Genomic DNA, 27,147 nt, shown 5'->3' on the forward strand with positions numbered 1-27,147 from the left:
ACAAATTTTGATTTCCTTTTCAACACTTAACATTAATCATTTATCAACTGCCGCTTTGCTTAATAATAGTAATTTAACATTATTAATTGGAATGATGACCTTCTAATAGGCTTGGGGTATTTTGATGGATACTTTAGATTGGGGCCATAACATCATAAGCTTTTAAATCTATACCTTAATATTTAATTGTGTAGTATCAGCGGAGTTAAAAAAAAAACAAATGTTTTACATTGATGTAACTTTTGTTTGAAATGTTACCCTAGTTAGCCTCAAATGCATTTATCCAAAAATGTCATGGGCTAATTCATGTATCTGTTTCAAATATATTCCTGATGTATTTAAAGGGATTTTAAAAAGACATCAACATAAAACTTACCTGTTTCCACATTCAATTTAGTTCCACTACCAAAGATAAGCTTGTTTCCACTCTGAGCATTCACACTGAGCTACAACCCATGGCAATTACTCCTTTCAGAAAATAGTATAGACTATATAGACCGATTTTACAAGATATGCTGTTATCTTTAGGGATTATGATAAAGATATCACATCATTTTTTATGCATACATTCACCAAACTCAAGGCATGTTAACAGTATTGTCCTACACTGTAGACTACAATTAATTTTAATAAAGTATAGCACTTACCATACTGCTCAATGATATTCACTTCAGATCCAAAGATGAGCTTCTAGCCAGAAGCAGTGTGTGCACAGCGTCAACAAGTCTTCATCTTCTTCACTAAGAGTGAATGGAAAAAAATATGTTACAATTAGACACTATGTCATATCTTAATCAACAAAACCATTCATAAGAAATGCAGAGATAGTTACCAGGTTTAGAAGATACATTGTTCCATTCCTCACTAGAATTTTTTTAGAACATGTTCAGTGGTTAGCCTACTAATCAGCTATTACACACTTTCTTTACATTTCATCACATGTAATGGTATCTGCAGCACAGTCAATTGGGATTCATAGCACACAAATCTTCATTGATCATATAGTGTCCAAATTGAATATAGGGACAGTCATTATTGAAGAAATTGTAGATGTTCCCTTACCTTTATAATGGCTGCAATAAGTCAACTTATTGTTGTCACTCTGTACTTAGTTTAAGATCCAAACCAAGACTACTGCTTTCTTGCAGTACTCATTTATACCTTTATTTATCATATCATCTATGTCTTGTAGGAACCTCAAACCTAAATAGTGAACATACTTTTGACCTATTAGCCTACATTTCTCCACAGAGAATGTAAATGCATGGCCTCACCTGTGACCTATATTTCTATAGATCTATAATCACTAAACTTTCAGCATCATAAAAAATGACACATCACAAGTGTGTCTAAATTGTGATGTGATTCCTATATGAAACGTTATGAGATATGTAAGTCACTCAAATGTTACTAAGATACTGCCTTTCTGCAAGATTAGTATCATAATTGGTAACCAGAAGTACATTTAGCAGACGCTCTTATCCAGAGCGACTTACAGTAAGTACAGGGACATTCCCCCCGAGGCAAGTAGGGTGAAGTGCCTTGCCCAAGGACACAACATCATTTTGCACGGCCGGGAATCGAACTGGCAACCTTCAGAATACTAGCCCGATTCCCTAACCGCTCAGCCACCTGACTGTAATACAAGTAGTTGTATTACATCTGTATCACTTGCATCTGCTTTTTCTTTCTCATTTAACTAATGTTTCTTTTTTAGGGCTGTATTGTGTACATCTGCATATGTACCCATATGCATTTTTATAATACCAACATCAACACAATAACAAACTGTACAACATTGTATTCATTAAATCAATTATCTTTGACTCCCATTCAAGTTAATGCTCAACATCTGTAACAGCACAATATGTATAAACTATTGCGGCATATTAGGATTTTGCAAAGTGAGTAAGCATGTACAGCAAGCCAATTAGTCTTACAGAAATGATGTGCAAGATAAGTAATTAGACATCTGTAGATCTATTCCTCCACCAGGGGGCGTTATTGCTTCATACAAGAACTGTGGACATTCTGTATTGTCTAAACATAATTTCTTCTCATTCGCAAACTTGAATATTGAGTATAACAAAGCCTTTTTACTTTGACACATTTTCTAATATGACATAATAATAATTAAAGGGATGCTTACAGTCAATAAATGTACAAATACAACATGAGATATATTAACGAACAAGTTTTACTTGAGATTTAGCATTGTAAGTAAGTAGCAACAAAACAAGGACATAAGTATAGGCAACAGTAACACTGACATAGAAGGGTAACATTTGTTTAATGTCTGTTGGTATCCTTGTAGCCTCACCCACACTCAAAGCAACTGATCTTGCCATTTCTTGGAAGCCAACATGTCAAGATCTTTATCAGTATTGTTTGGTTTGACTGTTTTTGTGGTTTCAAATGTGCTGTTGAAGAAATGAATAACATTTTCTTAAGGGTGGCCTATTTAATTCATAGAATATGCCATTAATATAATTAGATTTAATTAATATGCAGTCATACAGTTGAATGTATAAAATATGTCTTAAAGCATGCACACTGCCAACAGACAAGTAGGGGCAGATAATGTATTATAAAAGAGAAAAAGGTACAACTTACATTAAACAGCATCAAACAGCAGAGAAAAATTGTCTCATTCTTGTTAAATTATTTTGAACAAACCTACCTGACTACAAAATTGTTCCAGTATATTCATTACAAATAATAACACTTTAACAATTAATATACTTTTTTTTATCATTTAGAATGCACAACAGTTTACTTACCACTAGAACACTAGAACCTTGACAGTTAGTAACACATTGAATGCGACTGCTTTGGCAAACACCACTCGTAATCCATTAACAAGTATAGAGGAGAAGTTGATCTTCATTATAAAATCTGTAAAAACAACAACAATAATAATATCACACATATATATAACAATCTGGATAAAGTTATTTCTATTGTTAACTTACTTAGGTTTGATTAAATATCAGAAAGTAAGCAATAAAGCATTGACACCATGAGTTCATGGTGTGTAGGCGAAACAGTATTTACCTGCATATTCAATTTCATCAGCAATTGTTTCAACAGTACAGCTAGATGCAATAGTTTCAACTGTGGCTGGAAGAGTTTCCACTGCAGAAGTAAAAAATAATTCATAGTTTAGGAGGTTATTTTCCATTTCTGTTTGTAGCAAAAGTGTTAATTTTCTGGACAATTACTGCACAGATAATGAGAGACCCACCTGGCTCATCATACTTTTTTTCAACAGTGATGCCATTCATGCTACACGACTGTATACTTTTGCTGGAAAATCCGGCAAAGTAGTAAGATTTGGCGGAGAAAGACATGACAGCCTTTTTCGTGTGTAATGAGACGTTTGTGGCATCACGCAGGGTTAACTGCATTTGTCCGTCCTTGGGGAAGAACCCAGTGGCGAGGCATACCTCTTCGGCATCACCACTCAGAGGAGTGAGGATGGACAGGGATGGTGCAATAGGACTTCTATCTAAAAAGTGAAAAGTTAAGTGACGCTAAAACTACTTCTCTGCCCCACGCATTTACAATCCATGGGAATTATGGATTTTGACCTCCATTTAAAAAAACGGTTGAGACATTTTTATTTGAATGCATTCACAACAAATCTAATAAAGTAACTAGGTATTTGTAACAATGCTCGCTGATCCACATGAATAAAATGTCATTTTACATGCATTGCCATCTAAATTTGCCACAGAAATATCTCTCGAGTCTCTTAAGTTTTTCAGATTTTGGCTTTTGATTCCTTTCACAAAACAATCTATTCTAAGCACTTTCATCAAATTACAATGACACAAATTACTTAACTCACTTACTAACTCATTATTGAAAATTCAGAATACTTACCATTGGGATTAACGGTAAGAGAGATGCCTATTCCGAACGTACGTGGAAACACACTGTGTGATGGGCCACTGCAAAAACCTGTGACAAGACACTTGATCATAATTTACTTAAATAATCTCAACTCGACATTTTAATGACAACACTATAGAAATTATTAAGTATTAATTAATTATTAATTATTAATCTAACTATCTTTTTTATACTTATACAAGTGACTATAACAGACGTTATATGAATCTGTAATGAACTGACCAAATAAACTGAATTGTTTATGCTATAAAAAAGCCGACCATCACCTTACCTTAACCTTAAAGCCAATTGTTTGTTGTGTTCTAAACAAATCCATAGTGAAACTGTGATGTCGATGAGTTGAAAATATATTGATGTTTAAGGTTTTTGTATGATGGTATATGCAAATTGAGTCACTGTGGTATATCCCACCCCACAGTGAAACCTCGCCACTCAAAAACCTTGAGTTCACTGTCAACCTTGAGCTGACAATTACTTCCTACATTGTTGCTTACTTGAACTTACTTATCCCATGTTTATGCAGGCCCCACATTTTTTTGGCTATTAAATATTATACTGAAGATTACATTATATTGCCTATCAACAAATGTAGGGGTTTGTGAAAAAAAGTCAAAAGAACGTAAATAAATAAAACAAATACCATAACCTTTACTGTTATGGTATTTGGGGGGGGGGGGTTCCCCATAGTTCGATACTAGTTACAATACTGTAGCTGTCGTGTTTGTCTGCTGTAATTTCGAATTTGTACTCACCACTGGGATTGTTGTTTGGATTAACAAATATTGGCTCAATTTGATATTATCAACAAAACAGCCATCTTCTCCTTAGTCTACATTCTCTCAGACACAGTGAAAATCTAATGTTATATGACATGAGTTTACACTGAAGTTGAACTCCATAATATTTGTTATATTCATGTTCAGTTGGTTCTTGTACAGGCACCCAACAAATTTGAATCACTGTGGTATCCCAGTCCACACAATGAGATACTCCACAGCAAAAACTCTGCAATGGGCTTGGTATGGATAAGAAAGAAAGGCAACCAAATCTGAAACCACTATGGTTTCCTGAGTATGTGTGGTTGGGAGACACTGTCTGTGATAAACGATAAGTCAGCTTTTCTCTCCTCTCTTCCCCCCCCTCATTTATGTGATACTGGAACAAAGGAAGGATGGAGTGAATACATCTTAAAAAATTGATAACTCAGCAATAGGGAGACATGGTTTACTTTATTAAAGGCATAGCTGATTCCATCGTTTCTGAATGTCTACAAAAAGACAAAACACAAAAGCTCAGAACACAAGCCCAGCTCTGAATGAACAACATTCCCTCCAACAATATCAATATGCTCTGACATAACAGGGCAAAACATTCCCAACAACCTCTGGAGCCTTCTAACCGCCAAATCCTCATGCAGAGTTTGAAGTGATTCTCTCCTTAATAATGAACTTGAAGTAGGGCTCAGTGCTCGATGTTGGTCAACCGCACAGGGGAACTATCACTGCTGTCATCCTATTATTTCACGTATCCCACAGGATATAGAATGGAATGTAGTTACTGCTCGAATAGTAAGGTTCTTCTTCATCATCCGTTTGTATTCCATTTAATTTAAGAACCATTTGACACAGTCATAATAACCCTTTACAATGAGCAGATCCAAAAGGGAAAACAAAGCCAATTTTGTTCCAGCATAGCTCCCCTGAAATGTTGATGTTTTTTTTCAGCTTCTGACCAACTTCGTCCCAACATTCAGTCCAGTGTATTTATATTTTTTCCTTTTTCAAATACATTTTAATGCAACAAGAAAAGCACAATCACACAGAAAATAGACATCATTTGAAGTTGGCATTGATAAGATGTTCTCTACATGAAAATAAAAACACGCTTTCCCCTCATACAAGATATTCGATCTTCTGTGTACAACCCTTTAGATGAGAAATGACTTTTCCGCTGCCTAAACCATAAAGATGTAACTACTGTATATAATTATATTTCTAACCCTATCCAATAGTGAGTCCTTGCCTTAACGGAAAGTGTACAGCTGTGCCTCTACCCAGGGATCTGGAGAGCCTCTTGGTCTACCGATTGTCACTCAGAGCATCAGCATTTTACTCGAATCAGTGAGTCACCTGCCTTAAGTGTCACAATGGTGAAATAACAGTGAAAGTTACGGATAACGGATTCACGTTGGTGCACTCCGGTGAAAAATCTTCACATCCAAAACAGCAAGATCAGTTAGTCACAGGTTAGTAGAGTCGAGCTACAACTAAAGCCCAGTCAACTTTTCAGGGTCTACAAACAGTAAGAACCACTATCACGGAGGACGAAGACGTGTCTTTTCTGATGCTATTGTCAACTGTTGTCATTATACAAGTGGTTTCAGAGAGGTTGCCAGATAACATTCTCGAACCAAGTCCAAGCTCATCGGAGTCTCACCTGTCCTCTGCCCTCCCATCTCTACCAGTCCAGGTAAACTGGCTCGTCAGGCTTGTGCCCCATATTGCTGAACCAGCAGCGTTGCTGGACCCCATTTTGCTAGTTTTACCATTTCATGACAGTGCCAACCATGATAGTAGTTATAAAACAACACTGACCAGGCACAAAGAGAGCCAATAAAGCTGCTTAAAACTATAAAAAAAGGCAGGACATAAACAAAAGAAACAATTATGCATGTAAGCTAGCCAGTTACACTTTACTCAAAGAAAGATGGGTAAAAGTAGGAAGCAAGGGCAGAAGAGGGCAAGGTGGAGGAAGGGAAAATATAAATATAAAGACTTTCCCCGGTAAGCAGTAAACTACTGGACATATTTACCAGATATTTTATGAAGCTAAAACTGCTACGAACAAATCACAAAATACAGTATTCTAGTAATTGCAATCTCTATTGCAGCTAATTGTACTATCCCTAAATCTAGTCCTCATCCCCGTTTGTTTCCTCTTCCTGCTGGGTTGAAATTCCCACGCTCAACTGACCTGGAGAAAAAACATATCCTAATGAAACATTTACAAGCAATCCGCAGTCCAATTCAGCACTCCTGGAAATTGCTTCCATAGCATAATCTGCTTCCAAAACGCTTCTGTGCACAGTAAATGAGAGGCACACTTTCCCCCCCCACACACACACACTTCTACCAACTCCATGACAACTCCTTCATTCCTTCATTCGTAACTCTGCTACAAAGAGCCCCTCGTCCTCCTCGGAGATAAAGAAAATGAATCGAGAGATCGGAAAGATCAGTCTTTCTTTTTCACCACGTCTGCCCTTATAGGCCCACCTTGCCCACACCGAAACAACCCACCACACAAGCCTCTGCTCTCTTGTACGGTAGGGAAAAATCAAGACAAAGACCGGTATATCCACACCGAGAGCAGCGAAAGAGGAAATCTGGAGACGCCTGAGAATCCCCAGTGTGAGATGGAAGATGACGTTGTCCCACAGGAGGCGTGGTGGTGGCAGTCCGATGGGTTTTTCAGTTTCCTCAATGTTAAAGATCCTGCGCGTGTGCCCAGCAGTAGCTTCGTGCTCAGCAGCGCTGTGTGGGAGGTGCTCGCACGCTCTCCTTGCCTTGTTGAGGCACAGAGAGAGAGGGGACAGGGCTGCACCGTTCCTCGTCAGCCGAGGGGGGGAGTTTGAGCCTTGGTTGGGTCGTTCGCCTTCCCCAGCCTCCATATGCCGGTAATTCCGATTGGAGCTTGTTTTTTTTAAACTTCTCCTTTCTTTTTAACGTACTCTTCTTGACACAAGTGCTTCTACTTGAGGCCCTTCAGTGTGGCGGGTTCATGGTTCCGTGGCCCCTCTGCTGCTTCTGCTTCTGCTGCATGAGGAGCTGCTCCAGGGCCGAAGGCCCCGGTTGCATCATGGAGCTGGACCAGATGGACTGAGGAGAATGGGAGAATGTTAACAACACGGCTACAACAGTCCTGCAACACACACACACAAGCACAACAGAACTGGGCATAACACGGAACGAACATCTGCATTATCTATCTGACACAAAACTGACTCTGGGGGGAAAAAAAAGAAACAGAAAGTTCCTAAGAAAAGGAGAAATTGTACAATGAAAGGTCCACCCTCGTAGACTTTCAGGTTTAGTACCTTCAGACTGTCCAGCAGCACGGCAGAGGAGTCCTCCATGGGCGTCTCCTGGGCAGCCCAGGAGCTGCTGGGCCCGCCACCCTGATGCCAGCTGTTTTCAGAGGTTGCCGATGACGCCGCGGCTGGCAAGTAGTCCAGACCGAATCCACTGACTGTTCCTGGCAAACGAGACAAGAGACACTCATTATCATGCAACGTCCTTTTCGTATGTTGAGTCAGAGCAGAGGTCGAGACAAATCTTCACAGAGATATGTAGTAGATGGACTACCAGAGTACGGTTGAATTCAACTTGGATTAATGAGGTAAAAAGTGAGTAATACAGTTTTGAAAATGTGTGTCAATATGAACATGTTTTACTTATTGAACTCAACTAAGGAATTAGTGAGACAGCACAAACAAAGACAACAGATTTTAGGATTCAGAGGAGGACTCACCGGTCTTTTCAACCTTCCATCGGTCGACCATTCTCCTGTCCCTGCTATCAGGGGTCCCTATGGGGCCGAAGTTAGAGAAAGGCATGGAGCCGTGGTTGTGTGTGGGCGGAGAGGACGGTAAACTGCTTGGGTTGGATGAGTGGGGGGACTGGCTTGCTGGTGTTGAGTGGTCTATCATGGGAGACATGAATAAGTATAAATGTAATTAACCAAAGGCCAAAGAGAATGCTGCACTGCCAAGTCATAATTTGTTGTCAATTTCTAAAGCAGTCTTATTTCAGTCATTTTATTTCTATATATTTTTCACGTGTCTTCATCGTACAGCAATTGTAACTTTTGTTTTGAAAGGCGCTTTCGAAATTTAATGTGCTTACTTACTATTCTAAAATGCCATTGGTGGCAAACAGGTAAGGATTGGATAAGGATATGTTTCATATTTGATTGAGGGCAACAAGGGGGAGGAGAGAGGCACGTACCTGAGCTGGCTGGGAGAGACGGGGACCAGGGAGTTCCTTCAAACAGGGAGTAAAGAGAGGGCTCCTGGTGCATCATGGGATTATCAGGTTTGGGGTTGGGGGCCATGTTTTTCCCATAAGCCTGGCTGAAGATGCTGTTGTTTTGATAAGAACTCTCCTAAAAAATAAAACAGATAAGGAGCTTTAAGTCACAATACTCCAACTGCCAATTCCCCTTCAGTTAATGTTATAGAATAACATTTTATCAGCCTAAACAAGCCAGACTAAGCTACAAAAGCCTTTTATAGAGAACATGACTGGTGAATCTCAGATGCAGACAATATTTTCTTCAGACGTCAAAACAAGTCTTGAGGAAGGTCTTTGAAACATGAGCTTCCCCTGATAACTGACCTGGATTGGGAATCCAGATAAGGGCAAACGGGAAGATGACTGGTTGATAACCTCAGGTGCACTCTCCATTCGTAACTGGTTTGGCAACTGCAGAAAAGAATTAGGAAGTGTAGAATGCGATATTATATTCATGTTATATGATTTGTGAACAAAATGACCTGCATACTTTATACAATTTAACAGATGATAATCGATTCAAGTGTTAATCAAGTTTCTACCCACAATGGTATGAAAAAAAAAGTCAAACAGATCAATCTTTAGAAAAACTAATGGTGGCAAATAAATATTAACTAGACTTTGTGTATTTGACATCCCGTTAATGAAATCAAAATAATAGAAACACATTTTGAAAGAGGCTGATGCTGCTCCAAAGCATTTCACTCTTCTTTAAAATATTAAAGCGTTTATATAAGTTTTACTTATTTTGCTGACTTGATGAAGGCTGCTTTCATGGTACACAAAATATGATTTTTGCATGCTGTGAAAGCCACAATCTGGTAGAATAAATCTGAGATTGGGTTCCTCAATTTGAAACAAGCTTGCAATTTGAGTGACAGAAAAGAATGAAACAATGGTTCACATCCAATTGCCAATGATTCACCCGCATTTATAACAGACCTACAGTACTTTCGGGCGAAAACACACAACTACAGATTGTGGCTTTAGGCCAGGAGGGTTGAGGATGAAGACTACATACAAATATGTTTCGTCCTGGAGCAGTGCTAAGAGGACCGGCCAAGGCCTGGTAGAAATCATGAGGCTTAGTAAAGACCAGCTCTTCCTCCTCCTCAAACTCTGCTAGACTTTTTAACAGGTCAGGAGGTAGAAGAGGCGAGCTCTTGTTGTCCTAGTGAGAGACGAAGCAAAAAGAAAAGAAAAAAAGAGGGGAGGGGAAAAACAAAGACAGAAACAGAAAGGAAAGCCAGTAAGATAAAGGTTGGCAGAGTGATAGTTAGGCTTAAGAATAAAGGCAAGCATGTACATGGTAGCTCAAAGGAAAGGCTCTGGTTGGTTTCCAGAAGACACATGGATGAGCCATAGTGCTTCGAATAAGAGTCCACATCAGGTCAGTCCAAAGCCCAAGGACTACTGACACAGATGTGACAGATATGTTAAAGCTGTATCGATCAAAGTCCTCCAATTCCAAATTAAGTCAGCATATCCTTCAAATAAGGTGTGCCTTTTAAATTAAAATGTGCATTACTCAAATGCTCGATAAATACTAGCACAGGATTACACTCGACAGCACGAGATCCCAAAGTCTACAAAAGCCTCATAATGGCCCAATATATTTTATATGGTTCAAATGTCTGCAAACTTTTGGAAGTAATTAGTTATTGTAAAAAACAACAACCCAAATAATAGTTCAAAAAAATATCATATTTATACTTTGCTCAAACTACATCATCTTTCATCAAGTTCCTTCAAGTCCCTCAGCAGCAGAAATGTTAGCAAAAACAAGAGGAAAAAGAAATCTGAAAAACATTTATGAAGCGCATCAGGCGAAGAACCCTACACGCCATCGAGATACAAAACCACCCATAAAGTTCAGCGTTCACTTATAAAATAGCTATTCTGGATTAGCCCACTCACCTCAAATGGCGGACCCCTGGACATGTTCTCATGATCTGGGCAGAAGCCCCCAGGTGGCCTCTTGGCCACCATGCGCTCCCCCATCATGGACCTGTTATCTCCCATACGATAAGGAGGTTCCCAGTAGAAATCCTGCATTTTCACATCAGGGTATTTCATCTTCTTGTCCATGGTGGGCTGCTGCTGATGTTGTTGTTGTTGTTGCTGAGATGATTGTGGTGGCTGCATGGGCACAGACTGGAGCTGGTGCTCAAAGAGCTTAAGGGGGTCCTGGGGGGGCATGTAGTATGGCTGCTGTTGGGACTGCTTTACAGGCATCTGCATGGGCATCTTCTGCATGGCAGACTGGGCCTGGTGCTGGCTCCACATCTGGCCTGCTTGCTCCGACACCTGCATGTACTGGTCAGGTGAGGAGGAGGAATCAGAAACTTTTCTAACAGGCCTCCATTTGTCCTTGGGGAACTAAAACCCTTAAAGGAAGCGCCAACATCACAACTGAACTAATACTTCCAATTGCTTTCTCAATGTGCCATTTAGGAAATCTACATAAAGTAATTACATCATCATGTACTAAGGTAACCAATTCCACCACAATGGACCATTTACCTGCTGCATCCCAGGATGGTGAGGGGGGCTCTTCCCCAGCTGTACTGGCTGTACAGGCTTGGTAGGAGACTGCTGCTGCTGGGCCATGGCCTGGACCTGGAGCTGGACAGACTGTGGCAGGGTCTGCTGAGACGGTTGCTGGCCCTGGGGAGGGCCCTGGTTCATGGGCCCTGGTCCTGTGGGCCCCTGGCCTGGCCCTGGTCCTGAGGGCCTCTGCTGACTGTAGGGAATGTGTGACGGCTTTCCAGCCTGAACCTGGGTGCCAGCCTGCGAGTGAGCAGCGGCTTGGAGGTAGGGCCCTTGGACGGACACGCCGGTGGAGAAGGCAAAGCCGGGGTTCATGGAGAACGCCACAGTGGGAGGGATCACATAGGCTGGGGGAGGAAACCCTGGGATGGAAGCAGAACTGGAATAAGCACCCCCCAAAAAAGCTACTTTGAAACATTATATTAACATTATATGAGCATGTATGTAGTACCTGGCCGGCTAGGCAGGGGAGGAAAGGCTCCAGGGTGGTGGATGGGGATCAACTGAGAGGAGCAGGTGGTCTGGGTCTGGGGGACTGGTGTCTTCCTGGCCTCAGACACAGGGGTCTTCCTCATTTCAGGCTGGGCTTTAACCTTCAAATACACACACACACACAATTGGGTTTTATGAAAGACTCAAGTTCACTACAAGCTTACAGTCAAAACACAAGTTCTCCTTGTTATATTGTACCCTCATTTGAAATGTAGCAAGCAGCCCTATAGTAAACACCCAAGAACCATTTTTTTTAACAGGTCTTCATGCTTTGTTTCAACAAACAAGGTAACCGTAACAACAACAACTGCCTCCTGCCTACCTGTTTCCCTGCATCCACAGCTTTCTCGTGACAGTTTTTCTTTACCTCGCTCTTCCTCTTGCCATCGCGCTTCTGTTCTCCTTTCCCAGGGGCTCCATTACCCTTGCTGAAGTCCCGCCGCTCCTTCACTCCTTCCTTCGGGTGGTGGTTGCGGGTGGGATCCCTGGTCTGCTCCCTGGGCTTGATGTTCTCCTTGAAGGTCACCACTGGCCTCTCTCCACTCTCCAGGCTGCTGCTGGGGGTCTTGCCCATGGACAGCACCGACTTGAGGCCTGCGTTTCCCTCGTTGGGGGTCTGTTCACCGTTTGAGGACTCCTGGAGGACGGGCACGTCCTTCTCCTGGGGCTCCTCGACTGCGAGCTCCGGGATATCGGTTATGAAGATGAGCAGGCCGTCGCTCGCCCTGCACTGGATCAGTCTGTAGAAATCACAAAGCAGGCCTGCTCAAACAGACTTACGTTTTGATACAAACACCTGCTATGATTAATTTGAAAAGGATTTTTGATAACGTGCAGGTTAATTTATAACAAATCTTGTATAATCGAGAGGGGGTGGCGGAGGTGGTCTCACCCTGGATAATTGTCAGCCACCCACTTCCCCAAGCAGATGAGCCTCTGGTGCCTGGCTTGGACTGGCAGTCCATCTTTGTCTACAGCTATGCCCTGGTGCCCCTTGGTGAAGTCCAGAGTCCTGAAATATTAAATAAAAGCTAAGTAAAGTCAACACAAAAGGTGACAAGCAAGTACATTTCTACTAAACGACATAAGTCTATACGGTAGAAACCCTATGAGAACTTACCGTAGAGCTGGCCTCAGGGCCAGGAAACCCTGCAGCTCAAACTCCTCTGGGAGTGGAGTCACTGAAAGAAAGATGGTGAAGCAGTGTTCAGGGAGCAGCAGACAAAGGAAATTTAAGGATTCATCTTTTATTTTTATTTTACGAATTCCAAAGTGCCATAAAGAAGGAGTTAATTGAAGAAAATGTATATATATATATATATAAATTCTTCTATCAATACATTAAAATGGACAGCCAAACATATAGTAATTATGCTTAATTGTAGGCAAATCATGAAATTGCTTTAGATAGAATTGTAGAGCTGATCTTGTATTCATATTACCTGAAGCGCAGGACACATCGTCCTCCTGAGGTTGGAAACTGTTCAGAATTGACACCAGCCATGGCCAGACACTAGGACAAGAATAGATGCATGTTTAAAAAAATGTATCAGTAAAAAGAATCTACTTAATCACATATTTCCATGTCAAAGCACTAGGGGTGGAACGGTACACTGAAGTCACGGTTCGGTTCATACATCACGGTTCGGTACGAGTTCGGTACAACGGAGGGAAAAGCAAAACAAACCAGGTTCCTCTACGAGTGAATACGGGCGCATTGAAGATGACATGTAAATTACGATTGCGTCAGTGATTTCATTGGCCCTATTTGTCTGTGTATCTAAAGGCTGGTTAAGCACTGTAGGGAGAAGTTGGACAGTTCTTTTTGTCTTGTTCCAGTGATTGGCACACCTGGTTATGGCATCGGATATTTTTTGTCATTTAGCACACGCTCTTATCCAGATGCGTTATATGCGTTAGCATGTTAGATGTATTTCCACTCACATACCCCACAACTGCTAAACAACGCCGACACACAGTCCTTGTCTTATCCACCACTCTCTCGCCTGTAGTACTGTAACTGAATGGGAAACCAAAGTTTTCCCAAACCTGCGATCTTAAAGAGGCCGGTGGGTCCTCTATCTGTCGTGGGTCGCCACCACTCGCCATTCAGTGTGGCTAGCCATCTCTGACTCAAGGCGGCGCCAATCAGAGCTTCAGAGCTAAAGCGGGGCAACAGATTAGGTCTCCCTAAAGAACACGAGTATCTAACAGTAGTTCCGCATTACATTAATTAATTTGCACGCAAGTTTTATTTATTTTTATACCATGTATTCGCCGTGTAATTTCATGCACCGAACCGGGACGGCCGTACCGTTTCGGTTCAATACGAATACATGTACCGTTCCACCCCTACAAAGCACTGCCAATGCAAAGATCCACATTGAACAACATTGCAACAAGCAGATGAGAAGCTAAAACATGACACCTGGAGGCCAGATGTGGACAGATTAGGTAGAGAAAACACTTACTACTGCCTCTTGTCCACCGCACTGTCATGAAAAACACTTGGACGTAGTTTGAGCCAGTCCAGGGACACCTTGATGGCTGGCAGTGGACACTCTCCCATAATTTCCTCTTTGTTCTTGTTCAGCAAGGTTCGGCTACACATCACACCCAGAAAGGACACTGTAAAGAAAGGAACAGGGGCCTTAAAAACAACACTCCCTTCGACTAGTCAGGCCACCTTCTAAGACCCACACCAGAATATTGAGCACTAAATAATTCACACTCACAGGTTATCAATCCCTACTGTTATACCAATAGTATAATATCTAGACGAGTGAATTATCTAGAATAGTATACATACTGAAAAGACCAAGAAGCTGGAACCAACTGATCTGCTCGTCGGAGGTGTAGGTCTGGTCGTCTCCTTCATTGGCTAGGTCTCTCAGGTGGTGCAGTTCAAACAGATTGATGACTGTGATGTGGACCAGCTGTTGGGAGCTGAAGGCCTTCTGAAGAATAAGCTTCTGCAAAACGAAAATGACCATGGATGGTTGGATAAGTAAAGGATTCCTCAGCTTCGAGTTTGAACAGCTTGTGATGTTCATTGTTACTCCATCAAAAACAATACACAAGGCCAACAGAATAGTCTGGCAGTTTATGGTATGCAGTATTAAATGTGCCTGTCCCAAGTGACTTAACCACACAGGTAGTACCAGCTTTTATTTCTAGATAATAACAATTTGCATGGGAAAGGTTTTCTTCTTTTTATAAAAGAATTTACAGCATGCAACATCCATAAATGAACTGCTACAAATGCTTTACCTGAAACTGTTCCTCCAACTTCTCCCTCAGATTGTTGAGCTTCTCCAGACTCTTGCTCAGGTAGACGTGGCCGTGGAACTTGATGAAGGCCTTGATGAAATCCGACACGCTCCACTTGGTTTTGACCTCATCACGGCTAAGGAACAGACACAGGGGCGAGTCTAGCAAGTCTGGGGACAAAATCCTAAACAATGTGGGCCCAGTTGGGCGCCACCACCAACACAGTTGGCTTCTACAAACAGAAAATTAAACTGTGCCGCTCTCAGTTTTCCTGACTCCCAAAAAAGTTGCATCATTCAATTTCAAACAAAAACACTGCAGTTAACAGCCTAAGCAATACCGCTGTGTAGCCATTAAAAAACACTCCAGGAAGCTGCAATAAAGGGCTCAATCATACCTTTCCAAGGCTTTAGATAGGGCTTTCTGCAAGTTGGTGGAAGCTGCAGGGAAGGGGAACTTGACTGCAATGCTTCTGCAGTAGTAGAAGATGGTAGTGAGGTGGTCCCCTTTGGATGAGGCCAGGATGGCCAGCTGATTGTAAGGTTGACCTGTGACAACATAGAAAATAAGAAAATGCCAGTTGACTTGTACAGTTAAATAGTTATGATATAGTTAAATGTGGAATGTTGAGCTCTGGTTCTACACAGAGGACTATACTCACCATTTGAGGGAACAAGTTGAGCTGCATGTCTGTAATAGGACTCTGCTTGGCTGGTTTGGTTACGATATCGTGCTATGAGAAAATTAAAGCAATTAGTATGGCCTAATCCTTTAGAGCATGGTTTAGGTGCATTACCAACACTAACAGTACTTCAGTCCTCACCAATGTCTCCAAGGTGGACAAGACAATGCTGGCAGATGTAAGAGCAAGAACTGGGTTGGGGTTTTACAATGCCGCTGGTGTTGGGTTGTTTATTGCTGATAATTCCAAGCTGAGATGACTTCACACGACTAGGCAAGTCCACATTAAACACAGTACAAAGCTCCTGTAATAGCTAAAGAGAAATGTGTGTTAGTTATGCTTTGCTGTTTTCTACAATTCTATCATACAACAATAATGTAATATAGTTGTACAATGACATTATAATGTACCATATAAAGCATTTTATGACAAGGGACTTGACTAATTTGAAATAGTTCAGTGTGATGGATCATGATGCTGACACCGACATTCATAACAAATACCGTTATGGTACATTTTAAATGACCATGAGAAAACCATAAGCATAAACAATAGTCAATAATGTAGCAACTCACCTGTGTATAGAATCCACTAGCAGCCTCAAGAAAGAGAGACAGGTTGGCCTGCACTTCACTTCTGTTAGGATTGGCTCTGTTCTTGGCTTGACTCTGTAGTGTTGTTATTTGATTCTTAAAAGCATGGTTCCAACTGAAAAATGATATGTGATAATCAATAAAATCCTTGAAGGTCAAACTGACATTAGAAAACATCTGCTGGACTCGTGATGGCTTGCTAATATACAACATTGTAATAACTTCAATGTTTAACTTAAAAGAATTATAAATTAATCACAAACAAACCTCACAAAATAAATTGATGTGACCTTGAAACAATAAGCAATTCTTACATAATAATAAAAAAGGAGCTAATAAACTAATTCAAAGTTGTGTGTGACTTACAGATCTTGCTCCACTTTTTTGTCCAAAGCATACTCCAGGTCAGTCACCAGCATCTTCTGGTACAAATCCTGAAGGGCCTGCCTTGAAGTCCAGACCTCTGCAGCACCAAGCTTAGAATCTGAAAATAATAGGAAACACAGGCTTTCTTAGTTGTCTGTTTTGTAAAGAGTGTCTATAATTGCAACAGGGGCCCCAGCCCATTGTTACACAGAGACGAAATATAAGTGTATATGAACCGTACAAAGGTGCAATAGGAGACACACACAAACATACCTGTCATGTCAGCCTTCAGGGCCTCTGCCTGCCTGCTCAAAACAAAGAGGACTTATATAACAAATTGTAACATTCACATTCAATGGCCAATTCAATTTCTGAAATGTACTGCTTAGGATGAGAAACAATCCCAGGAGCAAAAGATTAGTTACTTTTTTCTTTCTTGTTATCCAGTTATGAAACAACTACCCTCTTCTTCTGTTAACCCTGTCACGCAGCACTATAAACTACAATGTTTCGATCATTATTATTGCCTATTCCACATTATACCTGGCTACAAGGAAATATACCAGTCAATACTGTTTACCTTGAACGGAATGCAAATAAAATCAGTAGCACAAATGGTACCACCATGAAAGTATAATTATAGATTAACTATATTACTGTTTTCCTTAAAAGGGATCATGTTTACAACCTGACGACGGGATGCTAACACTGCTTGCGCGATTAGCTGACACAGTACAGTTTACACTGAGGAACTGTTGAAGAGCATGGAGTAAACGTCAGCCATCTATCTGTCAAGTGAATTACTTGATGACAAAACCGGATATTTTCAGCTACCCTTCTAGTTTTTCAATAAAGAAAGCCTAGCAAGCTAACTTAAATGGCTAATATGAGCCAATCACTAGCACTGGGCTAGCTGTTTAAAATGGTAGTTAGATGAAGACCAGCAAAGTATGTTATTATAATCCTTGATAGTGTAGCTAGTTCAGCTGGACCCCAATACATCACGAATGCGCGAAAATCAACAATGAATAGAGCTATGGTAGCTATCTAGACAGAAACGTTAGCATCAACTACGGCCTGTAGTATCTATGCATGTTGTTGTGTTAGCTGGGCAGCAGCAAGCTATGTTGCTAGCAACCTAAAAAAGGTTGATGTTAGGCTAACCACTGTGTTGACTCATTACAAGCAAGATAACGCTAGCTTCAAATGGACAGGCTGCCTTGCAATTGCAATATTAGTGTCTAGCTTCAACCGGACACTGGTAATGGATCTGTTGAAAATTGTACAAGCTACTGTTAGATGAGACACCTAACGTTAAGATCATGGTTAGGCGCCTGGGTTTTACAAGCTAGCACTAGATAGCTATCTTTGCTAGCCTAGCTAGTTACGCTGGATTTTAAATCTAGCGCGCTAGCCAGTTACATGTAGCCTACTAGCTAGTAATAGTTCCTTGCTAGTGGCAGCTAGGGAAAACATTATTATAATAAGCTAAGAACTAGTCAGTGCTTGTCATCGGACTGTGATATACGTTTATTTTCACAGCCAACTTTGATTAGCAACACACAAAGCCCGTTTCGTTATGTTGTTGTTAGCTCTAGAGCTACCGCTAGCACCACCGGTGTGTTTCTAGCTTGCTAGATAGCGAAAATGAAACAGTTTCCCCTGGCTGTAGTGATGCCACAAATATAGTTTATGTTTCAGCTGGATATCTCAAATACAGCATTCGAATTGTACCGAAAAAATTATTTCATATATGTACCGTAAATATTGGGCGCAGAGGTTCATCCTGCCCGATCGCCGGTCTTTTAGAGAACGACTGGTCCAGAAGCAAGAGCTACTCCCGGCGCCATATTGTTCCTCTCAGTCTCATTTAGCAAAGCAACCAGTCCAAATGTATTATAGCTTGCAACATGCCATCCAAAACAGACAAGAGGGGAGGGTGGTTTGGCGTCACATTGGTTTTGCCAGTAGACAAGGAGAGGCAACTGACAACTTCAAAGTAATTATTGGGGATGTATATCCTTTTCATCCAGACTCAATAAACTGGTAGGGCTAATGCCGAGTTTAAGAGTAGTCAATAGGCATATGTGCAACTTATGCACATATGCCTATTATGTTGTGGTTATGTTGTGATGTCTGTGTGGATATAGACCAATGTCCGGGCTTCTTGAAAGGAAACTAAACTTAGGATACTTGTGCTTTGACTGATTTCCCAATTTTTCAAAGTGTGTTTGTTATGATGATTTTGTCAATCAACCCCTTTATGAATATTTGACTAATAGGCTAACTAAACAATTTAGAAACGATGCGAAGTTATTTGATTTTTTTAACCAATTATTGGACATAGCCTAATTCCAATCTCTAATCTATGTTGCAAAGCACTAAATTCAGAAAACAAATGTTAATGTCTTCTAAAAGCGACTGTTACTCCAACTCAATAAAAAGCCTTATTAAAATGATCAACAGTCGAAGGATTAAAAATGTTGGTAAAATAATCATGTGTTTCTCAACGCCATGGATTTGTGGTGCCCTGTGTTTTAGCTGTAAGCCTATTAAAATTGCAAAAATTATGAGCGTTGTGATTTTCATTCCTGATGCCCTTTGGTCCTGCGCCTTTAAAACGGAGAGTGCACTGACGCTCCATCTTCTAGAGAGGACACTGCCGCAACTAAATGAACCTCGCCTCTCACTGCGGTTGCTAACAGCAAAACAAAGGAAAATCAATCTTCACTTTTAGGAAAATAGACGAAGACAAAGTTATAATGACCGAGAACACAAAAACCCACGTAATTTTGCTTTCGTGTGGAAGTTTTAACCCCATCACTAAAGGACACATTCATATGTTTGGTAAGATAAATTGCGTTCTTACTTTGTACAAGGTAATAAGGTACCAGATGCTTTGTAAGATCAGTCTGTTGGCAGCAGGTTGTTCTTTAACCAGAAAGGAATTTAGTTGGCCAAATCTCTTAACAAATATATAGGCTATATGTTTTTATTGCATGGTGTTATGTCCGGCGTAGGCTTGGAATCGCTGTCCGAGAGGTGGGTGCTGAAATGGGCGACGGCCTCAGAGACGAAAATATGAATGTAACAAAATTAAAATGATATTTGTTATCATTTGACAATTAACAGAGGGCAAGTTAACTCGTTTTTATTTGGTTGAATCAACGACTGCTTGTAGGCTCATTCGTTTCAGCGCACATTAAAATAACTGTGCTGCATAGGCCGATCATTGCTTATGAAGACAGGGAGTGAATTACACAAGGTGTTTCTTCTTGAATAAATGTCAAGCAAAAATACACTAAATGTTTATTATACAAGATTGATCATGTAGTGGGTATGCTACATGCGCCCTTTTAAGGAGGCCTAGGTTCTTTTGTTGAATGTTCTGCGTCACAAACAATTAAGTAAACCGTAGGATGCCACCCATAGACATATATACATCTATGTCTATGATGCCACCCTGTTCCTGGAATAATGTCAAACTACAAGATTATTCCATCAGAGAAACGTCAGAATGCCAAAGAAATAGGCCACTTTCATGGACTTTTTTACGAATTTAGTCTTGCGTCAGACGCAAATTGCTATTTAGGATCTACAGTGTCTACCAATTTTCATCTCATGCGTTGAAAAACTATATCCAAGGGCTATCTTCATGTTGATGGTTTATTAGTGGTTTTCACCAATTAGAGTCTTGATTCAATACCACAATTAATTTGATATATTTATTTTACTCTTTTTTTTCAACACTCACTTATATTATAATATATATTATTATATTATTATGATATTATCTTCATCAAGTTGATGACATTGGAAATACAATATAAATACAAGATTTGTAATTATTTAGCAATGTTTACCAAACTATTGACGCAAACATTGACCATCTATCTTATTAAGTGTATTATTTGTTTACACAAGTTAAACACTACATGCCGATCCAAAGTTGATTTAAAGTGTGATTGTGGTACAAAATCTGTATGGTGGAATAGTGCACACTATCCTATAATGGTGCACTCGTAAATGTATGCTATTTACAAACAGAATGCAGTTTAATATAAGGCACAGGAAACTAAGTGAGTGAAATGCAGCAGAAAGGAAAACTTCGAATATTATGAGACAGTGAAGAGCCTTTATGTTTCAGTGGCCTACTTTTTCCAACCACCTTTTCACGTGACATATTTCATGTTTTCTTGCATCTAGGTCAACACATAATCAAGATGCCTTGTCATAGTATAGAGAATTTTATGTTTGATATCTGTCTTGTATTGTTTGTCTGAATAATTTATTGTTTGTTAACCACCATGTAAAACAAGTATAAATGTAATGTAAGATTGTAAATTCAATCTTGTTAGGATACATGATGATTGGCTTTCTGGATGTAAGAAATTGATTTTTGTGGCATCCCTTTCCTAAGAGAATTTATTGGAACTGGGTCCTCTGTACACTCTGTAAAATTGTCAATGGTTTATGAGTTTCTGGAAAGGTTGTACATCCTAGAATCCAAGAAAACATATTATCTCTCTTGCTCTGTGACTTGAAAAACATGGAACAAACATACATTTGATTTACATGTTCGGGTTTCTCTCCACAAAATGGGGGCCCAAGCACAAATCCCTTTGTGTATAGATGAATGGATGCCCTGGAGTTTGAACAAAAAGCCTTCATCAATCAACTTGAAACAGAAAAGGGTCATTACTGTCAGTTAATACTGCCTAAAAGTTTAACTTAAGTTTGGAATTCAAGAAAACCTCTTATACTGTTTTTCAGAAAAAGCAAGAGAATATCTGCACAAAACAGGCCGCTTCATTGTGATCGGGGGCATCATCTCACCTGTACATGACTCCTATGGCAAACCGGTAAGAGTTTATTTCATTATGTATCTATGTTTGTTTGAAATGCTTATGTATGTTTGAAATGGTCTTATACCATGAATATTGGAAATGGGTTTGTTTACCTAACCAGTGGTAAAGAACTAAGAAGTGTTTCTGTTGAGTCAAAATCATTATAGGAAAAACATTAAGGCACTGCTGACTGTGCCTCAAACAGCAACATCTGGGACTACCAATCAGAGGGCAAACTTAGCAAAGCCATAAATGCTCCTCATTTCCACAAAGGATTGACCAGTTTGTGTGGCCCTGTTCATACACCCACTAATGCAACACCCATATTGTGGAAGCCATCTCTGGTACAATCTTCATCCAGACTCCTGAGTCATCTCTGAAATTAATGTAAAGCTTGTCCTAGTTTTTCTTTCTCTTTCGCAACAGAAACAGAGAACACATGAATAATAAATGTTCGAGCAGCATTTTTTCAATCAGATCATGAATCTTCAACACTTGAAATAGATTTTCTTCCAGTCAAGCAAATAAACATTGATTGATCAAGGGTACATTTGGTGTAAAATGACTATTTTAGATGCTTACTGAGGTGGATAGTTTGAGACCATTTGAATGCATTTTTTATCACTTGAAAGACATACATCTAAACCCAGCTACTACAGTCATTGACTTCTGTCATCAAAATATATCTAACATAAAGTATGTCTACACAGACATACTTTATCTTCGATACATACTTTATGTTAGATATATTTTGATGAGGGGAAATGAAGACCTGAGACTCCATGACCATGTTGTACACATATACATGCTGGCATCTGACCAAGTGCTTAAAGATTTGTTAATTGTGTTTATAGGGCCTGGTCACAAGCAAACATCGCCTCACCATGTGTCAGATGGCTGTTCAGTCCTCTGATTGGATTAGGTGAGAAACTATGCAGTAACCATTAATTACATTTTCTAGTTTTACTATACTTATTTTAGTATGATTTATTTTTATTTTTATATATACTGCAGCAAGTACTGGTTTTATACACAATCAACAAAAGGACAACTATATCATACTGTATCTAGCCAACATGGAGTCAACACCATTCAGTACTGATGAACAAATGTACTTGATTGAATTTGGGAAAACAGTAGCACAAGATTATCATGTTTCCAATTTCAAGAAATTGGGGTATGCAGAGGGGCACTTGAAGAGGTGTTCATTTCTAGACACTGAAATATTAAGCTTGTTAATCTCCCATTTTATGCAGAGTGGATCCTTGGGAGTGCTTTCAGGACAAATGGCAAACTACATGCAGTGTTCTGGAACATCATCGTGACCTTATGAAGGTAAGGTCTGTTAGTGTCACACTACAACATTTGAACAAGGACAGAGATACAGGCAATTCTCTTAATACAAATGCAATTATTGTATAATAGTTTAATGTGTACTAATGAAATTAAAGTAATTCACATTGATATGATCACAAGTATAACCTTCCCTGCATATAAACTTGGATAGGAAATTCAAAGCTAAGTAAAAGCCTTAAGATCAAACAAACCAGTTGGTCATCCAGCACATTTTTTGGTCTTCATTAATTGTAGACTTGAGTGGTGTGAATCTGTTCATCGATTGCAAGTTTGACATATTCCCAAGCTACAAGTGTATGCAAATGGTTAATTACTGCTCGACCAACTAGCTATTTAGTGTATATGTCATGTTTGCGTTTTTCAACTATGAAGACGGCCAGCCATTTAACCCATTTTTATTTTGATATCTTATACATGAATCGTTATTATAGGTACTACCCAGCAGTTGTTACCATGGCAACAATACTCACCTCCCCTGCACTGTATAAAACCATTTATGTCGAAATTGTTTAATTAAGATCTTGACTACTTATGTATGTTGCTACCAGACAGAAGCAGAGTCCAATATCTGAAACAGCTGGTGTTTTTTCCTTCATCCACAGAGAGTCACAGGATGTATTCTCTCCAATGTAAACACACCCTCCTCAACTCCAGTGATTGGCCAGCCACAGAATCAGAATGCAACAATTTATCAAAACCATAGCAATGCAAACAAGCCTACTGCCAGTAAGTGTGTAGTACACATTTATCAAACATCTCGATTGATTGCAATGTGCATTTTTGGTAAGAAACAAGGAAGGTGCAACATCAGACATCGTAAAACATCAGACCTGGATAGACTGAGATGTTCAATGCTGCATTAACCAAGCCTTTGATTACCAGGAACTTGCATTCTAAGTTTGCACTCATGCAACTTGGTTCCATTGAAGCTAAGACAAGCATAACATATTTTAATGTTTGCCTCGTTTGTTCATCTTATTCTTTCGTTTTGAGGCTGATTAAAATAAAATGTAACAGAGTACAATAAATATACAGATTAATATTGTCTCCCTGAATACATTTTTCTCATTCAGTATTTTGTTGGAGAAATGCATTCAGATTGCTGTACTTTTACCTGTTTAGTCAAGCTGTGGGGTAAGATGACTGAGAACTTTGGAAAAATCTGCTGTGTTCGCCCCCACATTGAACGATTCACCTTTGTGGGTAAGTAGAACTGAATACCAGAACAGTAGGCATGTGCATACTACCAACAAAACTGAAAACTACTAACATTCAGTTCTATTTCTGAAGATGAAAATGCCAACCTTGGGACTGCAATGCGATATGAAGAAATAGGTGAGTTTTTTGTGTTGTTTTTCTTGTGCTGTTGTTGCAAACAGAGAAAATGTAATATTGTGGTCGGGTGATATGGGGATAAAACCATCAGATCCAAATAACGTGCTGGATACTCTTTGCCTTGGCAAAGGTTTGGATGTCCTCCGACTGTTTCATTCTGAAATCTGATCGTATTACTGATCTCGTCTGTCATCTGGTTCCCTCTTATGTTACTGAAGAAGCAGAAGCTTACTTAAAATGTAATTAAATATAACTTTGTAATAACATCCCATATTTAGTCATGTATTTCTGCCCTTTAAAGCCTGTTTGTAATGTTCCTGTTGTTAGACATTTCCTCTCCTCTCCATGAGCCTTTTACTGATTTGTTTACTGGGTGTCTTCCTCACTGCTTGTCTGTCCAGAGTTGCGCATCTTGCTCCTGTGTGGCAGTGATCTTCTAGAATCCTTCTGCATCCCTGGCCTGTGGAAGGACAGTGATGTAAGGCCACTCATTCTCCCTTTCCTGTCTCTCCTTTCCTCCTCCTCTTCCCGAACAATTGAGAAAGTACCATTCTCGTGTAACCCACGGTTAAATGAATTTCTTTTAGATTTCTTATTTTTTCTTTATTTTTGTGACCTATAAGTATCTTGAAGTAGTCAGATGAACAGAGCAACTGGGTATCAAATAACTGATGGAATGGAAAACATGGATGTTTTACTCATGACTAAATCACTCATATTGTTATTCATATTACAAGTATCTCAACACACCTGAAGGAGGGCTACAGTATTCTTTGTTATGATCCTCAGATGGAGGTGATTGTGGGGGATTTTGGCATTGTTGTCGTGCCCCGAGATGGAGCTGACACGGAGAGGATCATGAACCACTCCTCTGTGCTCCGCAAGTACAAGGTCAGTGCATAATAATATGAATTTTCAAATGTCATTAATGTCTCTTTTACTTTGTAAAAGTTTCCTTATTTTGATTATGCTTGTTTTAAATAATACATTTGTTTTCAGGATAACATCACTGTGGTAAAAGATGATATCAACCACCCCATGTCCATCGTCAGTTCAACCAAGAGCAGGTAAGCGTTGATTTGTATATTTTTGTTCAAATTGCCATGAAGATTCCTACATCTCCATTGCATAATTATTCATCTGTTTCTTAACATGCACATCTTGGTCCAAATAGAGCACTTCTGTATATGTGAATAGAAGAACAAGTTGATCGAACCTAACCTCTAACCTCTTCCCTCCCCCCACCCCTTTTTTCTGCAGACTGGCTCTGCAACATGGAGATGGTCATGTGGTGGACTACCTGAGTCAACCAGTCATCGACTATATCCTGCAGAGTCAGCTTTACATCAATGCCTCTGGATAAAAAAACGCACCCACAGTACTGGCATGAGAAGGGGGAAGAATAATAAACACGTTTCTCCCCCCACCCCCCAACTTCCTTGTCTGTCTTCTGTGTGAAACGTATACTCCTCTTGAGCTATCGCTTTTCCATACAAAAGGAGCATTAGGTATCAATGTCCCTTCTTACTGTATCATGGTGACTCATCGGACCTGTGGATGTACAGCAAGGTGCCTGAGGACTGAGGACAGGTGGACCACTGGCATTGCTCAAGCATGATTTAGTTTGCCTTCAGTGCCAGGTGGGTGGGGATTTCCTCTTTTTCTACCATGCCACTGGTTCTGAAGTGTTAACTCCACCTACCTGGCAAATTGTGTGAATGAAATCAAACATACCTACTGTGGTGGTTGTGTCATGTGGTCATTGTGAGCTGGAGGATGATTGTATGGTATACAAAGAGGGAGTGAGGATGGCAACTGAATGTTGGCCCTTTGTTGTTAATTTGACTATAGATTATTAGATTGCATGCTTAGAGCGTTTGTTTTGGCATGAGTACTTATGTACTTCTTAGGAATTACTTATTGTGAAAGTGTTTGCAGAAAAACACCTATAGTGGGGACTATCCACCCATTATGTCATTTTCTATTTACTGTACGATCTACAGTATGTTCAGAAAACACCTGTATCCATGTCTCTTTGAACTTGTACATGGATACCTAAACGTTTTGTCTGTAGTGGGCATTATTTCAAATTGTACAACTGTTTGCACATGACAGAATAATTTTCACATTGAGTGTTTGTGTGGGTAAAATACCTTTTCTCCTGTTCACCATAATAAGAAATAACACAGTGCAGAAAAAAGTTACCTTTTTGTTATTTTCATGTGCTACGTATATTGCTTCTTGGGAGTCTGTCTGGAATAGTGTTCAGAATAGTTGAAATCTAAATTGTAACAGCATACATTGTATACAGGAAGTCCCTTTTAATGACCATAAGAATGGATTCAAAGATTGTCTAATTATTCCTTGCACTGTCATACCATTAACCTTAAATCAATTAATAAAAGTGCTCTGACATTAAATAGCAAAGGAAGTGGGAACAAAGATTGCTGCCTATAATGTTGCAGTACCCAAGATAGTCAAGCCATGGAATTTAATATCAGAGATTCAATTAGAGAAAGGATGGTATTACAGGGATATAAATATGTAATCGGTTGTGAAAATTATGTCAAGAAATGCTGCAAAATGATGCTAATAATGTCTCACATATTTTCATTGTGACTGAAACATCTTAAATACATGTTTGAATGTGTACATGAAGATAATGAGAA

General features: G+C 39.8%; 3 protein-coding genes across 5 annotated transcripts; 1 reads left to right on the forward strand and 2 right to left on the reverse strand.

Annotated features, from left to right (window-relative positions):
* Positions 1-1,786: 1,786 nt before the first annotated feature.
* On the reverse strand, positions 1,787-4,017 carry trdc (T-cell receptor delta constant). The gene is made up of 5 exons (XM_067253744.1): positions 3,886-4,017; positions 3,245-3,508; positions 3,055-3,135; positions 2,781-2,895; positions 1,787-2,420 (listed from the first exon to the last, which is right to left on the reverse strand). Exons 1-4 carry the CDS (start codon positions 3,983-3,985, stop codon positions 2,783-2,785), a joined length of 558 nt encoding a protein of 185 aa, XP_067109845.1. The 5' UTR covers positions 3,986-4,017; the 3' UTR covers positions 1,787-2,420; positions 2,781-2,782.
* Positions 4,018-5,125: 1,108 nt separating this feature from the next.
* Positions 5,126-18,795, reverse strand: smg7 (SMG7 nonsense mediated mRNA decay factor). Of its 3 annotated transcripts, none has more exons than XM_067253395.1 (23): positions 18,700-18,795; positions 17,214-17,245; positions 16,941-17,058; positions 16,557-16,689; positions 16,123-16,294; positions 15,961-16,032; positions 15,697-15,847; positions 15,300-15,435; positions 14,839-15,001; positions 14,501-14,657; positions 13,472-13,542; positions 13,150-13,210; positions 12,922-13,041; positions 12,397-12,769; positions 11,989-12,130; positions 11,511-11,899; positions 10,905-11,303; positions 10,009-10,158; positions 9,312-9,398; positions 8,922-9,078; positions 8,446-8,616; positions 8,012-8,169; positions 5,126-7,793 (listed from the first exon to the last, which is right to left on the reverse strand). In XM_067253395.1, the coding sequence occupies exons 1-23, from the start codon at positions 18,723-18,725 to the stop codon at positions 7,680-7,682; spliced, it is 3,552 nt and encodes a 1,183-aa protein (XP_067109496.1). In that variant the 5' UTR covers positions 18,726-18,795; the 3' UTR covers positions 5,126-7,679. The 3 variants fall into 3 exon arrangements, with proteins under 3 accessions (XP_067109496.1, XP_067109498.1, XP_067109497.1); XM_067253397.1 differs by having other exon boundaries at positions 12,352-12,769; positions 18,700-18,772; XM_067253396.1 differs by lacking the exon at positions 10,009-10,158 and having other exon boundaries at positions 12,352-12,769.
* Positions 18,796-19,589: 794 nt separating this feature from the next.
* nmnat2 (nicotinamide nucleotide adenylyltransferase 2) lies at positions 19,590-27,098 on the forward strand. Its single transcript, XM_067253109.1, has 11 exons — positions 19,590-19,787; positions 21,714-21,802; positions 22,642-22,709; positions 23,044-23,122; positions 23,746-23,869; positions 24,266-24,346; positions 24,434-24,478; positions 24,880-24,956; positions 25,268-25,369; positions 25,478-25,545; positions 25,739-27,098. The coding sequence occupies exons 1-11, from the start codon at positions 19,703-19,705 to the stop codon at positions 25,839-25,841; spliced, it is 921 nt and encodes a 306-aa protein (XP_067109210.1). The 5' UTR covers positions 19,590-19,702; the 3' UTR covers positions 25,842-27,098.
* Positions 27,099-27,147: the final 49 nt, after the last annotated feature.

The sequence above is a fragment of the Osmerus mordax genome, chromosome 16, assembly GCF_038355195.1.
Source record: "Osmerus mordax isolate fOsmMor3 chromosome 16, fOsmMor3.pri, whole genome shotgun sequence".
In the NCBI taxonomy this organism is placed as follows: domain Eukaryota; kingdom Metazoa; phylum Chordata; class Actinopteri; order Osmeriformes; family Osmeridae; genus Osmerus; species Osmerus mordax.

Excerpts from the sequence above, each read along its gene's own strand:
- trdc (XM_067253744.1), bottom strand. The coding sequence starts at position 3,985 with ATGATCAAGTGTCTTGTCACAGGTTTTTGCAGTGGCCCATCACACAGT. Across the intron at positions 3,136-3,244 it reads AAAAAAGTATGATGAGCCAG|TGGAAACTCTTCCAGCCACA; the intron begins GTGGGTCTCTCA and ends TTACTTCTGCAG. Across the intron at positions 2,896-3,054 it reads TGATGAAATTGAATATGCAG|ATTTTATAATGAAGATCAAC; the intron begins GTAAATACTGTT and ends TTGTTTTTACAG.
- smg7 (XM_067253397.1), bottom strand. The coding sequence starts at position 18,725 with ATGAACCTCTGCGCCCAATATTTACG. Across the intron at positions 8,170-8,445 it reads ATGGAAGGTTGAAAAGACCG|GAACAGTCAGTGGATTCGGT; the intron begins GTGAGTCCTCCT and ends CTCGTTTGCCAG. Across the intron at positions 7,794-8,011 it reads TGCTGCTGGACAGTCTGAAG|TCCATCTGGTCCAGCTCCAT; the intron begins GTACTAAACCTG and ends CATTCTCCTCAG.
- nmnat2 (XM_067253109.1), top strand. The coding sequence starts at position 19,703 with ATGACCGAGAACACAAAAACCCACGTAATTTTGCTTTCGTGTGGAAGT. Across the intron at positions 21,803-22,641 it reads ATGACTCCTATGGCAAACCG|GGCCTGGTCACAAGCAAACA; the intron begins GTAAGAGTTTAT and ends TTGTGTTTATAG. Across the intron at positions 22,710-23,043 it reads CAGTCCTCTGATTGGATTAG|AGTGGATCCTTGGGAGTGCT; the intron begins GTGAGAAACTAT and ends CATTTTATGCAG.